Here is a 15,724-nt window from a genome sequence, read left to right as displayed (position 1 = left end):
CTAATGCACAACACAAATGTAACCCACATTCATATTTCACTTCAGTGACAGTAGTCTGTACAACTTAGTACTGAATAACACTGTTATTATGGTATATAAATCTTAATCATATCACTTAATACGCATCAAAGTCCAATCCTCTCTTAATGTTCATTTTTGGCCATGAAACATCTGATGCCCGTCATCCAGTACTGACAGGAAAATCAGTAGACTGACTTTTTTTTTTTGTCTGTAAAAATGCAAATGGACTGTTAGTCATTGCAGAGTACATATGCACAGTATCAGTGCTTTTACTATTTCGCGTATACAGGATAATCTCAGCAACAACAAAAAAATAAATAAAATAAAATAAAATAAAATCATAGCTTTATCACTGTCCAGGTCATCTTCAGTGAGAGAAGGAAGGTCACTTCTCACAGTTCTCACTATGTAAGGTATGAGGAAACATGACAGCAGGAGGCCACGACCAAGCAGCTCAGTCATAGCAGCGTTAGTTTTTAATATGACAGGCTACATAAACAACTAAGGGAGAGCCACATAGTAGTCTGTTACTGTCATATGTATTGAAAGAAAATTAGATAATTTCACAGGTGCTTTCCCCTTTTAGTGCACCAGGCCACGAAAGCATTTGACTATACCTTTTTTAAGTTTGTGGTGAGAACTGGTGACCTGGGTGTTCAGTGTGTCTTCACAAACAGATCCAAATATCATCACTCAGTCAAACAGCTACTTGGACATGCAACAACTTCATAGCTTACTTCTCACAGAAACTGAAGGAAAATAAGGAGGCAGACATCCCCCTGAACCAGCTACCCCTGTAGCCTGAGAAAAGGCTGACAGTGGACAGAATCGCTTCTGCCTCGAGTGTGCTAAACATGCATGCCATTTTCATGCTGTCAGATCTTAGTAAGCGACCCAGCCCACTTTGCCAATCAAAGTAGCACACAGAGAGGGAGCTGTTCAACTGACAGGTGTCACTGGAGCTCTGTAGGGGGGCTGTGGGCAGGTCCTTAAATAAGAACATACAGACATATTCCTATTTATATGAATTTTGCTTTACCATAATGAGAATGGTATTGCACCGATTTAGAAGAAGGTGAAATGTGCCTTTCAGATCTCTATGATCGAGCACTGGATTATCGAAAAAAACAAAACAAAACACCAAAAAAACCCAAGTCAGAGCCACAATTTTCTTAAAGTGAAGGACACATTCACACGCAGCTCCAGCCATTCAAACATATACTGTACTTTCAGTATGTGACCAAGAAAACAGAACTATGTGCAAAACACCATGATCAGATTATCACTTTTCATGACTCTATACTTAACCAGGCAGGAAGCTGTTTGGAGGTCGTCACCATGACAAAAATAAGGTATGCTAGAAATGCGATCTCTGCCTGACCTAGGATCACCTCGAGGGGACAGAAGAACAGGGAAAGCAAAGGAGTGAGTAAGAGAGTGCGAGATGAAATCCCACACACCCAGAGCACACCTGGGGTCACTAACTGGATGGGATGTGAGCACTCACCTGACTGAAAAACAGACAGAGTGGATGTAGGAGAGTTTTACTGATATATGATTTTAAGGGAGGATGGACAGCTCTGGTCACTTGTCTGTTATTTATGTTACACTTTTTAAGCAAAGTGTGCAGGGCAATCTTAGCATTGCAACATTCATAAATAAAATCACTTTTATCTAAGAAGCCAGAGCTGTGCATCTCCGTCAATGTGTGTGTGTGTACGTGTGCGTGTTCGCGTGTGTTCGTGTGTATGCGTCTGTGTGTCAGTTTATGGATGAGCTTTGAAGGCCCCACGTGCAGCATTGGATGCAGCATTAGCTGCAGCGTTGGCAGCTGCGGTCTGAACCGTCTTGTTGGACATGACTCCAGTTGCAAACTCCTGCTGAGCCTTCTCAAAACTAGCACCAGTGGTACGATAGAGTGCGTGCACCTGGAAAGAGCGAAAGAGAAAATTGACTGGAATCAAGTTAAGCAATTTCATATTTATCTTATCTATCACAAGGCCTTTGGCACAACATTGCATGAGTCAGTTAGGCAGATATTTCACTTCCTGTCCAATCACAACACTGAGATTTGGCTAAATATTAGTAGTGAAAGATGATGACAAACAGTTTCCTGTTTAGACTTGAGACATTGCTAGTGCCTGGATGGACTCACATTTGACCCCAGAACAGCCAGAAACTTTCTTACACAGAGTCATTGATACAATGGGGGAGATATGAACACTATGTAGGCAACTGGAGCAAACTAAATTACAGTAAATCTGTCCGCTTTCCAAGATTCAAACAATATAAACGTTTATTGATCGTGTTCAAATAATTTGGTTTCTCATATTTTGGGAAGAGTTCATTAAAGTCAGCAACTGATGGTGAAATGTCGGAGTGCTTTGTGATTGTGTTACCTTTTTAAACATAATGAGAGAGCTCACAGACAGTGCGGTGAACAGAGCTGCGATCAGTAACATGATGATGCCCACTGGGATACTGGTGTTCAGACCAGTTAAAGCTGCGATCCAACCACTGGCAAAACAGAGCAATTATAATGTGAATGTACCTCAGTACACACTCACAGAGGTGCAGAATAAGTAAAAGCACAAAACACTCACCACGTTCCCCAGCCAGTGATGCCAATAGTTTGTAGAACGTGAACTCCAAACTGACAGATATAGACGAAGAAGAAGACAAAGAAGCGGAATGAACTATCACTCCTGTTGTGGAGACAAAGAACAAAGTAGTGAGAGACAGCAAAAATAGAGGAAATAAAAATAACTAAAAGGCATTTCTTCAACTCTGTAATGAATTCATCCTCCATCAAACATTTAGTCCTTGTCTTTACATGGCACTCTCTTCCCATTCAGAAAAGATTATTAAGTGTAGGGTTAGAAAATAAGAGGAGGATAAAGAGTGGGCCTTCTATAACGCCAAGAAATAACAGTATTTTCAAAGTCAACTGCCCACCTATTTATACTAGCTCCATACTTAGAGCAGTTACTACCTTTTGCCTTATCAGCACATAATGGTTGTCCACTGAGAGATGTCTGCTGCTTTCAACTGCTGCCGAACACGGTGTAATTTTCCATGTATCTGCTTACCTGAAAGCCCCGTAAAGCGGTCTGTACCAGCAGACAAAAGAACAGGGGGTGAACAGCAGAAACCATAGCATGGCCAGGCCGAAATCTACGCCACGAAATGAATCCACACAGAACCAGGCCAGGCAGCCGAACATGTTCACAAAGAGCGTGCCTGCATGAACTGGAAGAAAAACATAACAAATTAAGCACATGAATGTGGCACACAATGATTTATGATCAGAAAACTTAATAAAATCTCTTTGTTGTGATAAACAAGTTTGTTAACTAACTCAAAGTTCTGAATGTTATCTGATTATTCTAAAGCAAGATATGCTGCAGAGCAAGTCGCTTCTCTTACAGTGCAATACATAGGTTGGTGCTGTAAATCCACATGTTCTGTGAAGTGTGTGGGAGAATCAAAATGAATGGCAATAATAACATTCACTGAAACAGAAGGCAATGCTGCGCATTTTGGGATGTGACCGATAATCCCCTTACACATCCAAAGGTTGTACATGATCTTGACCGTCTTCTGGAATTCTACAGGAATGTCCACTGCAATATCATGGTAGAAACATGGGCCAACGGGGAACTTCTCTGGTAGTGGAGGCCAGTTGTTCTTACGCCCTGTGTGGACAAAGGCAACAGTGTTTGGATGATTAGCCGTGTATATCAAGCGTTTTTACCGTAACTATGAAGCATACTAATATCAAGAGTATGTGCAATACTTGGAACAAAAGAATCAGTACAGTACACTGCAATTCACTTTTTTGGTTAAATCTCAAGCAATGTGGTAATTATATATATTCTAAAATAAGTAAATGTGAGTAAGGTATGGGAGTGAGCGAACTGAAAAATATGCCTTTCTATTTTATTGCAAATAGCCTGGTTAGCTTTGGAAATGGCCTAGATATTTTGATGACTCTAATTAGGAACATTTAAAGGAAAAACCACTCTGCATTTAGATAGTTTAACATCATAAAAGAGAGCTGTCTTTGTGGACTTCAGGCTCCTTTTACATTCAGATATCACCACATTTCAGTAGAAAAATCAATGTATATAAATGAAAATTAACAATGGCACTACAATTTATATTAAATTTTTGTTCAGTTCAGATTATTTTGTCAGAGTACTGTTTTGCTGTAGTGTAGTACATGAGTTCTCATATGGTGTACTCTGTGCTGAGAAAGGACTTACTAAGAGAGATATCTATCATCACAAATGGAATGCTGGGCCAAATTATGTCGTTGCCATAGAGTCTTATCAACACTGTCATGAATTGAGCCTTGATTGGTAATGACCACTCAGACTGTGAGGTTAATGTGAGGTAAGTGAGCGAATAAAGTGGATGACTGATTGACTAACAGACTGACCTCCCGCGGCTCCGTGGGACTGTAACTCTCTCTCCCGACGATCAAGCTCTGCTGCTTTCTTTTCCAACTCCTCCTGCCTTCTCAACAACTCAGCCTGAGCACGTGCTTGGTCCTAACACAGTAACAGACACAGAAATGCCCTTAAAATTCACTACCCAGCATCTGACATGAGTTATGATATCCAATAAGGTAAGTAATGGAAGATATTTTCCACTCAGGTAAGCTTGGGTGTGTTAGTTTGAGAAGGAAAAAAGGGGGTTAGGGTTGGAAAAAGCAATCAACTCCTGTTGTGAACTCAATTGTCTTCTTCAGTTAGCTCTGTGCTAGCTCTAAAATTATACTGCAAAGGGAAAGCTACAGGTGGGGTAAAGGCAACGAATGATTTCACACTATTCAAGACAGTGACTTGAAGGGGTGCATGAAACATCAGACGAAAGATAGTACCTCATTACGCCGCTGTTGGGCCGTCAGAGAACAGATAAGTATATGAAGGACAAGAGGAAAGATGAACCAGAAGCAAAGACAGTCTGTATAGTGTTACAGTGTGGTGAATCTAAATATTGAAAGTGCACCTGGACAAATAAAAGTTCAACAAAAACCAGATACAATTCCATGTATATGAGCATGTTTCTGTGTTAAGTACCTGAGTCTGTTGCTGTGAATAAGCCGGCGGTTCTTCTGTGGGCTTCATGATGGCAGGTTGTGTGTTCTGGGAAGGAGCAGGAGTCGATTTGGGGGTATTTCCAGGGGCTGCCTGTAAGACAGCATAGACCTGCTATGTTAATATTTGTGCAATCAAAAGACAGACCCTGAATCAAAACTGTAATTAGGCCACAGTCATATTTTGTCAGTGAAATCCTCTGTGACTGAGAGGTGGAGGAAGAGAGAAAGAGGGTAGTGAATAAAATGAGGTCACTGACTCAGAAGCACACAAAGACATGCATGCACACACTCATCAGTAGCGATGCTAGTTAAGCTGACCGTTCTGGCGTCTGTGAAGGGGTTATACTCCTCCAGACCACCAGGAGGGGCAGACCGGGTCACCTGCGTCACCGAAGGATCCTACGGGACAGAGAGGGTTTTAGGGGGGTATAAACTACAACCACAAAATCAAAAGCTTATATGTTGTTGTTTTTAACTAACCTATAATTTAGATGAAAAATCACAACTAACCACACATTCACTGGTTCTACTGATTCACATGTTCTGACCAGTTATTGCTGTTGTTTTGACAACAAACAGCGTGTAAACAGAGAGCATGTAAAACAATAACGACGTTAATGTAACTATACTCTACTACAAGTGGTCTTTCTTGATATTGTGGTTATTTTTAATATGAATGGGATCAGGTACAGAGGGACCCGTAAAAAGGCCACTAATAACTAATAGCTTGCATGACAGAACAGCCTATGGTCATCTATGGTGGCCACTATATGTCGTGAACTGCTAACGGTCTGCAGCTTAACTCCGCCCACTGATAAGCCTACCCTCAAATAGAGGGGAGGGGCTCAACATTTGAATCACCTGCTGAGGTGATCCGTTGGGATCTGGCAGACTGCTGGTAACTTCTGGTCTATGATAAAAGGTAATACAGTTCACAAAAGTGAATAAACTTTACTGTACATCACATATGACATGGGACTGACTGGTGAAGCACAAATAAACAGCTTGTTGCCTGCGCCCGGCCTACAGTGAATAAGAAGCTAGATGGAAAACAAACAAACACATCTTAACTATCAGAATTCTGAATGTCCTAGCAAATGGTCTTATGTGTCTCTCCATACTACGACGAGCAGGGAGTTGGTGCTTGTGTATTAGTGTCAATATTCTCTGCGACGTTTAAATCTCCTGCGCCTGCATTCCCCAGCGAAATTTGGAGTAACAGTAGGCACACAATGTACCTAACCGAAGCTAGGAGCTAGCCGGCTAACATCATGTGTCTTTGTTATGTTTGCATAATCGTTACTGCACCGTTAAAAACAAACGGCCTCGACAGCAACGTGCTCGATAATCTTTCGTAGCTTCCTTTACAAAATTAAGAGCCACATTATGTGTCGATTGACAAGATAAATAATGTGGATGATGATTAGCTTGATCTGCTACTTAGCCGTGTACCAAGGAAAACCTCAAGCTAGCTGTCAAGCTATTAGCTAAGACAGTTAGCAGGGATGCTAAAGTAAAACTGGCCTCATTGGGTTTCCAAGCGTACGTTAGCCGGCTAGCTAGCCAAGTTAGCTACCTGGAAGGGATTGCTGAAGTCCGGGTCTGCGAACGGGTTGCTGTCAAAATCGGACATCGTGTAGCCTTTCTAATAGCAGTTTACTTTTTTTTCTCCAGGGAAGGTTCGGTCCCTTGATTTGACTGCCTCTCTCTGCTGCCCGCAGTCTTCCCCACCTCCTGCTGATGGAGACCCCTTTGCTTAGCAAGTTAGCCAGTAGCAGAAAAATGGCAGGAACGGAGAGGATGCGTGATGAGCGGCACCGTCTACGTCATTGTTTCAGCACCGCGGACAGCATGACTTCTGGACATGTACAGCACCTCTGAACACACCGGTCAGGTGTACTGGGGTGAGTAACGTCTGCCCGCTGTGTCTCTGGTACAATGTATGTTTGGATCTCATATAAAAATTCAGATTTTTTTTTTTATATGTTAGAGATTTGGAACATTTACGATTACTGAACAGAAACAACCCACTCCATTCATTCATCATTTTCCTTTGAGCCAGGCTATCATATAGACAGGTGACAAAGGAAAAACCTGCATAAATGGGTGGAGAAATGTCTCCAGCAGAATCATATGAAATGGCCTTTGCAATCACCAGATCTCAACCCATCTGAACATCTATGGGAGATTTTGGACTGACACGTTAGACAGCTCTCTCCACCACCATCATCAAAATCCCAAATGAAAATCTTTTAGAAGAATGGTATTCCATCCCTCCAGTAAAGTGTCAGAGACTTGTAGAATTAATACCAAGGTACATTGAAGCTGTTCTGGGGGCATGTGGTGGCCCAACACCTTACTTAGGACACTTTATGTTCGTTTTTCCTTTGTCAGCCATTCAGTACAGTGTACACAGTAGTATAATGCAGTTATATGTGTCATTATTTGTCCAGAGACACAGCAATCAATCAGCGTTCGTTTTCCGAAACACTACTGCCTGACCCTATGTTTGCTGTGTGTCCTGTGTGAATTGATATTGTTCTTTGGTGGTGCAAATTCTCTGACAAATACGCGGTTAAATGTATCGACAAAAATCAGCTGACAGGTCTGATTTTTACATCCTACTTTGTTAATTCCTATACATATGTTGTATGTACACTACACAACATTTAAGCTCCTGTAGGTCAAATACCACAGCAATCTCCTCCACTTGATGATTATGTTGATGATGATAATGATGATGAGGATGATGATATATGGAGGTGTCTGCTGCTCAGTCGGTCGCTTATGCCTGTGAGAGAGAGTTGGAGAGGCAAACCCAGACTGCTTATTTCGTGATATGTAACAGTGACCTCTTTCTCGGCAGCAATCCCAGACAATTTACTGCAAATCATTTTATCTCACTTGTCTCTACAAGAAGTATCAGACCCCCTTAAGAGCTCCTGTGGTGTGTGTTGCATTTTCACATTGGCTTTGAGAGCCTGTTAGTTGCCCGAAATGCCCACTTGGGGGAGCTATGATCCAGTAGGTCTACTCAGCCCGTTTTACAGAATCCTTTCTCATTTGCCATCAATTTATTTTCATTCAAACGAAGGGTGACCATGTGAAGAACATCAGATCAGTTGACAGCCTGTAAATGTGATTTAAACATTTAAGCACCATTTACCCAGATTAAGTTTCAATTGAAGAACAAATGCTATTAGGTGGAAATCTTACAGTATGTGGTAAATGATGGAGCTTAAGATATTCCCTTTTATTGTCTGAATCCTACTGCTCATATTTAAACAAAGGCATGCAACTTGGGCTTTGTAGTATCCTAACACCCAAAACCTGTAACCTAAGCTCATTTGTTTTTGTAAATAAGTAACTGTGCACCTTCATACACAGCTATTAAGCTCCTTCTGGTTTATGTACTGTACCTATATACTGTGCCAGACTGATAGACTAAACGCAAGCTGTAGATGCATTACAATTCAACTCCTGTCCACAAACAAATTCACAGGCCCACAACAAACACACACACACACCGACACACACACACACACACACAAAATGAGCACCAGTTCCCTCCCTAATCTTGTATTAATGGACCCAATCACAGACTCTATGAATAATCAATGGCCAGTGGTCTGCAACCGCAGTGCTGAGACCTTGAGTGAAACTGAATTTTCCTAATAAGACACACACACACATACACTCACACACCTTGAGGCCCCTAATAAGCACTAATGCACTGTGGGTTGAGAATACGTCACATGGTTTGTTTGCTGCAGAATGTGAAAGGTAAACATGCTGTTCCAGGCTGTGCAGTGTGTGTGTGTGTGTGTGTGTATGTATGTACTGTAAAAGTGTGGATGTGTGTGTGTGTATGTGTGTGGAGAAGAGCAGTGTGAAAACGAGGACCTGTCTGCCCTTGTCCACTCTCTCCCGACTCTCCAGTGTTGCTTTACTCAGATGACTCTGTGTGGAAACAACTGCTTTGGCTAATAGCTGCTGCATTAGTCTCTTAACCAGCTGGTCATGGCCATTTAGAAATGTTCATTAGCTTGCAGACCGGAGTGGATGGGTGTGATAGTTCACTCTTCACTGTTGACTGTAGAAAGACAGAAAAAGAGACAGAGAGAGACAGACACACAGATGGACAGAAGGAGAGAGAGAGAAGCAATTTACTGGCCAACATGACATCCAAGTGTTAAAAGCTGCAGATGCAATTATCATCATATTGCCCCGAATAAGAACCTTGTGCATAATTAGATCTCATTAAGGTCTATGAGTGTTATTTTAGGGCTCTGAAAGGTTGGATAAGCAGGACTTGATATTATGGGCTATTAATGCTGCAACATCTGGTGCCATTCTGGCAATTTTCTGACAGTCATTACTGTAAAGTATAGTAAAATGCAACCTAGAATGTATTATTTTTATATTAACAAATGGATGGATATATAAATAGATACTGTATTTAGGTAAGCGGTAATATATAGCTTTATATATGGTGTGTGTATGCATGTGAATTTGTTTGTGCTGATGACCAGTCAGAGCACATTACACACCGCAGAGGGAAACAGCCCTCGGTCGCCGGAAAAGCGATTGATTCTCCATTTCCATATTAATGAGCAGATTTGTTAAGAGCCTGCAGGAGAGGGAGAAAATAACAGGGTCTTCATAGGGCACGACATTTATAAATAAAGCTGATGCAGAGAAAAATGGAAATTAAACCTTTTAGTTTAATAAATTTGAGGCGTCCGCAGCAAAGCGAGCGATTTGCATTTCCATTTGTGGCCAAATAATGAGAGTGCGGGTCCATGATGAGCCTGCTTGTGCTGCTTTCGGGTCTCAAACAGTCAGACAATCACTCCAGCGTGCAGCCCTCCACATCAATGTCATTAGCTCAGGCCTATTAACTCTGCTACTTGGCTCTCTAAGATTATTTGGTGAACTAGAGATTCCTATTATCACTTTGAATGAAGAATAAAATTGTGCACAAAGTAAAACTTATTCACTTCTGTATTTCCTGGATTTCCCAACTTAGATGTGTCTATATCTTTTTTTTCCTTGAATATTCAACATCCCCTATACATGCAGGTGTCACTTAAAAATGATCTTTTGTTGTTCTAAAACAACCCTGTCAGAAAGAGTCTCTGTCTTTCACTCTGCCTCCCTCATGGACACGTGCACTTAGACACACACAACACACAGCTCACACACATACACACAAAGCATCCCTGATTGAATTTATTGGGGAATGGATGTTGACTAGACCATTCCAAGTAGGCTAGATTGTTGTTGTTCCCAGATTGACAGACAGACCCAGAGCGGCTGATTGAAAGTGCCTTTTAGCTTGCTCTCACTGTATATTTGATTTGGCAAAATGGAAGGGGAGTCCAGTCTTTTCCCAGGATGCAAACTGTGCCTGTGTTTGTGTGGGAGTATGTGTGTGTTTGTGTATTTGTGTGCGCCATGCGTACATTGACTAGTGGATGCTTTAGTAAATGCTGCATAAAATGTACCCCTTTCAGGTATTAATTGAATAATGCAAGCACTCCTCTTGTCAGCCATCAAGTGGACCACTTTCTCAGTGGCCTGTGCTGTTCTCCTTGCCTGTGAATTGACTAGATTTATCTGTGTTGTTCCAGCCAATGGATGCCATTTGTTCCAAATGTTTGACATAAACATGCAAAGAGCAGAGGCGTGCACTCATAAAATAAGCTTCCAGACTGTTGTTTTACAGCCCAAAGGGAGCGATGGGGGGGCCTCTCAGCCTATCAAATCATGTGGAGCTCTCGCTGAGCCAACAGCGTGTTAAAGCTCTCTTTCAACATCAATGATGTGATGAAAGGGAACAATTGCTGCCATAAAGAAAGAAAGAGGAGAGAGGAAAGGGGGAGAAAAGGAGCATGGAGGATGAAGCACTGCTCTGGGAGGAGAGAGAGTGCAGTTGGAGGAGAGATGAGCAGCGTTCTGCTAAATATGCATACTTATTTTCCATGCCTTTAATGGGACACATCTCATTGGGTGCCTTATGTCGTCTTCCAAACTGTAAAAGATATTTAGCTTTACACCTGCTGGAAATTCCCCATAATAAAGACAATATTGGCATATGGGGGTCTTTGCTGAATCTGCTCTGTGCTTTCTAATGCTGCTAAGACAGCCATGGTATTAATGCAGCTTGTAAAGAATAAAACTGGTTACCCTCAAAGTTACATTTAACTTGACTTTGAATTTAAATTATGTGAAATTGAGATTAATCAGTATAGTCTTTTATTTTAGGCTAGACAGTTTTTGTAGAGGTAGAAAATCCACTCAGATGCTGTCTATATTTTGTGTATGGATTAGACTCAGGTGTGTGTGAATGTGTGTGCGTGTGCGCGCGCGTGCGTGTGTGTCTTGTGTGCATTGAGGTTCGATTTGCTGATTTAGCACCTCTCTAATTTTCCACAGGGTAATATTTGCCATACCTACTGCCATCTGTTTTTATTATCCGGGTGAATATGTTTGTCTAAGGATATCAATAATCATAAACAAAGCCATGACTCTTTCACCTCTCCCTCTGCATTTCACTAACCCATAGCTCCGCTCGTCTCTCGCACAAGGCTGCTCTCTGCTCATATTCTGATTGCACGCAGTCTGCATATTTCAATGTGTAATTGGTGAAAAGCAAACATTATCAAACCTAGTTTCCATCAAACTGTGCGCCAGAATACAGTATATAACCGCACACGCATAAATTCACACACATTGTGCCTTGACTGAGTGTGTGCTCTCTTATTACAGACAGTAATTACCGTCAGTCACCCTGTGTGTCCATAACAAGCCAGCATAATGCCCTAATCAGGCCTGGATTAATCCAACCCTCTCTCTAATCACTCTAAAAGTGATTTATATTGTTTTTCCTGTTCGGAACAAATGAAATCTGTAGCCTAAATTAATACTGGCTTTTCATCACTGGGAAGTTAAAAAGCCAGTAACCATCACATTCTTGTCATTAAGGTTGCGTCTGAGGACATGAACACACACACACACACACAGACACACATGCTCACATATGTATTTAAGCTGAAAAGAAACAATATATAATGTAATATTCCATTAGCTAATTACATTAGTCTTCTGCTGAGAAAGGCTTTCAGACCAAGTAAATGGCATCATCAGAGGAATAACAGAAAGATTTTATTGCTACTGTTTCATATTACATATCCTGCTTTCAGTTAATAATTACAATCAGAAAATGGTTGTTGATAAATTGCGTTTATATTGTACAGTTCTTTTTAAAGAACATTTCAGGCTCTAAATTAAATGCAGCAAGACTATTGGCCAGCCTCCCGTATGTCAGAACATGGATATTTTTTTGCACTGTAATGGACATAAAATAATTTTTTATCCATCTACCAATTATTCTGATGAAAAATGCTCTATATCATTTTCTATCAGCCACAATCTTTCTTGGTCCCGAGCTTTCATTTAAGATAGCATGCCTCCTATTTTGGTCCGTGCCTCCTACTTTGTTTCATTTCCATTGTTAAACAAATCAATTCCAACCCTGACTCACTTCCCACTGTTTTTCATTATGAAGAACGAAGGCCGGACACGAATCGTAACAGAACCCTGAAATTTCCTGCTCACTATTCAGTTTATGCTTGGAATACAAACCAACTCACAAGACGCGCATTTAACAAATGCAAATTGTGAGCCAATCTGGTCGAGCTATCTGGGCTCCCGGTTCCATATTCATTTCCTCCACCCTGCTGTTCACAAACTCCAAAAACAATCCTGGGGTTAACCTGAAAGGGATAGGAAATGGAGATCTGACAGTGTCCACTATCTTGCTCTCTTTTCTTCTCCTTTATCTCTTTCTCTTCCACACTGTCTCTCACCTTTGCTCCCCTCTCCTTCCTCCCCTCTCCCGCTCTTCTCCCCTTAGTCCCCTCTCCCCTGTTCTCTTCATGCTGTGTAATTCTCATCTTACACACTCTGTTGCTCTGGACTATGAATAATGCATGGTGTGTGAGAAATCCTCAATCTCATGCTTGGCTCCCAGCGAGCATTACGGAGCTTGCATCTCTATTATGGAGATGAATAGGAGAGGGGGGAATATCGCATAGGATACGCTCTAACTTCACTGTTTGTTTTCTGTATTAAAGCCCCAATCTGGGATTTCTTTAAGTACATATGAATTATGTATATAAATATACAAGGAGACGCTTTCTGATGAAAAATATTTTGAAAATCTTTATAATCCACCATATTGTCACCATACTTACATTTTTCTCCAGAGTCACAATACAAATAAATATGAACAAGAGCAAACTATTTACAGAGTCAGAATACATTTTAAAATTCATTTGCACTTGTGTGCTGCCAGCCCTTGGAAAAATAATTTATTTTCACTTAATCAATTTTTACAGAGAACTACTTTAAATTCAATCAAATAATGCTGTAAAAGGCAGTGCTATAACATTTTTGCTGTGGTGTGTTTCAGTTCTGTGGGGTTTTCATTTTCACTTTTTCTGTGATTTGATTTTATGGAAATGATCAGATTGCAACTGCAGGGACAATGCATTTATAACTACAGGGGTCTGACTGGGTGCATGTGTACGTGAATCTTTGTCTGCCTGTGTCCGACCATTGTTGCAATTTGTAGCTGGAAAACTACAAATACAGGAAACAGAAGCAGAATCAGGCTGTTGCTCACAGAGAAAAAGCCAAGACACTTTGAGAGCAGGTCAGGTAGAACTCTTTTATGTTCAGTCCACAGCTTATCACACTAGGAACAGCTGAGTGCTTGAACCTTCTGCAGACATTGGCAGAAGTGTAAGTGGCTGATCTAGTTTTGAACAGTTTTGCAAGCTTTTTCTGACAATCTTTCCTAATATGTTGTCAGCATCTTTTTATTTATTTCCACATAGGTCACATCAGGGGACACAATAGCGCAGCTGTTGTTAAATAAATTGGAAAAGATTTTGGTTTCTTCTGACAACCTTGGTACCTCTGAGGGAGTTTTATGTATGCATTATGTGTGTGTTACTGTATGTGTCAGCCATGCTACGACATAGGCCCCATGTTTTATGGAGTGTGTACATGCGATAAAAGCACTGAAGAGTTAAAGTGCTTTTCTACCATGCTCAAAGCCATGTGTCAGCACTAGACCACTAAATCCACACAATTCCCTTGAACAGTTTCCCTTCCTCTGATAGTCTATCATTCCTCTGTTTCAGGTGGTTGGCCACTGTGGCTGACAGGGCCGAGTCCTTGAGGAGATCATGTGTCTGTGGAAAGTACAGGACAAGCACTGATGTTTTAGCTTTCAAACCAATGTCCCTGTTGTTGCCCCTTTCGCTCTGTCTCTGCTGTGTTTCATTCCCAGTATCTCTGTGACAGAGGTGGTCTATGGCTTGGTCCATACAGCTTTACATAGTTTTACATTGTTGGAGTGCTCTGAAGTATCATAAATGGTAACAAACCATCACTAATATGTTATTCATTGTCTGATCTTGAGTGTGGTTCTTTCTTCTCTTTCTGATGCTCTGGAATATTTTCCTTATATTTCACCAGTCTTTTAATCTTCTTTCTTTATGTTCTGGTTCACACAGTATTGCACATCATTTGTAATATAAAGCAAGGATTGAGAATATTATGAATAAAAACCTCCCCATTATTCCATGGTGCTGAAATCTTACAGAAATATGCCTCCCATTTTAGTAGACATGGGTTACTCTTTCTGTCTTTTTCATGCCCGTTTTGGATGAAGCCCAGATGAATCACACTAACGACCTGGGCCCTGTGCTGCAGCACTGCTCTGAAATTAATATCTGAGGAATGGAGATATAGGGCAAATAGATGAGAATAGGAACCTGATATTCACTCTTGGGTACTACGTGCTCAGGCACAGACACACACATACATGCACTCGCATATACTGCACACAGACCCTGACAGGCAGGCTATTATCCCCGAGCTCGGGCTGCCGTAATTGGCTATCGCTTTTTACAAATGTGGCTCTGTCTGACTCGCATATCAGCTCCCGTCTCATCAACCATGTAGGGGTCACCATGTCCGTGCTTGTGTGTGTGTGTGTGGTGGTGTATGTGTCTGTATATGTGCATGTATATATCTAGGGGTCACCGGTTTGCCCATCCCTCTCATGTCTTCATTTCACATGCTCATTTATGTCCATGCTAAACGAGCCAATGGATGCTAAGTGTGTCAGTGGCTGGCTCCTCTTTAGCAGTGCTGGAGTATTTAGCCATTAGTCTGCTAATAGCATCAAGATCATTTCAACACCGGCTAGCTGATGATGAAATATTAGCTTAGCTCCGGCCGTCATTAGTTAGTCTGGGCTTGCCTTGGAGGTCAGGTCCATCTTATTTCTCACACACAGAGATCAAACCCAGTTATTAACTAAATCTGCCGATTAATTTCTTAATTTTGTCAGTTTGTAGAAAACCTTTTTTGTAGACCTGACAAAGCAGCTACATTTTTTTTGTGTTAATGATTTGCTTTGCTTTGCTCTCAAAAAGGAGCTGTTTATTTCTCTTCTTTTAGCTGTTTGGATGGTCCTAATGTACTTTTTTTTTTGGCCTTTTTGTCTTTATTTGATAGTTG

The 15,724-nt window shown here is 41.2% G+C and overlaps 1 protein-coding gene across 2 annotated transcripts; it reads right to left on the bottom strand.

Moving 5' to 3' along the window:
- Positions 1 to 186: 186 nt before the first annotated feature.
- Positions 187 to 6,895, bottom strand: LOC121184773 (secretory carrier-associated membrane protein 1-like). 2 transcript variants are annotated; one of them, XM_041042626.1, is made up of 9 exons: positions 6,702 to 6,895; positions 5,444 to 5,524; positions 5,106 to 5,216; positions 4,463 to 4,574; positions 3,588 to 3,716; positions 3,111 to 3,270; positions 2,625 to 2,726; positions 2,421 to 2,538; positions 187 to 1,949 (listed from the first exon to the last, which is right to left on the bottom strand). In XM_041042626.1, the coding sequence occupies exons 1-9, from the start codon at positions 6,756 to 6,758 to the stop codon at positions 1,788 to 1,790; spliced, it is 1,032 nt and encodes a 343-aa protein (XP_040898560.1). In that variant the 5' UTR covers positions 6,759 to 6,895; the 3' UTR covers positions 187 to 1,787. The 2 variants fall into 2 exon arrangements, with proteins under 2 accessions (XP_040898560.1, XP_040898561.1); XM_041042627.1 differs by having other exon boundaries at positions 6,786 to 6,855.
- Positions 6,896 to 15,724: the final 8,829 nt, after the last annotated feature.

The sequence above is a fragment of the Toxotes jaculatrix genome, chromosome 7 (assembly GCF_017976425.1).
Source record: "Toxotes jaculatrix isolate fToxJac2 chromosome 7, fToxJac2.pri, whole genome shotgun sequence".
NCBI classification, from domain to species: domain Eukaryota; kingdom Metazoa; phylum Chordata; class Actinopteri; family Toxotidae; genus Toxotes; species Toxotes jaculatrix.
The sequence above is the reverse complement of the archived record's forward strand: the minus strand, read 5'-3'. Positions and strand labels throughout refer to the sequence as shown.

Excerpts from the sequence above, each read along its gene's own strand:
- LOC121184773 (XM_041042626.1), bottom strand. The coding sequence starts at position 6,758 with ATGTCCGATTTTGACAGCAACCCGTTCGCAGACCCGGACTTCAGCAAT. Across the intron at positions 5,525-6,701 it reads ACTTCAGCAATCCCTTCCAG|GATCCTTCGGTGACGCAGGT; the intron begins GTAGCTAACTTG and ends TCTGTCCCGTAG. Across the intron at positions 2,539-2,624 it reads ATCACTGGCTGGGGAACGTG|TGGTTGGATCGCAGCTTTAA; the intron begins GTGAGTGTTTTG and ends CTGTTTTGCCAG.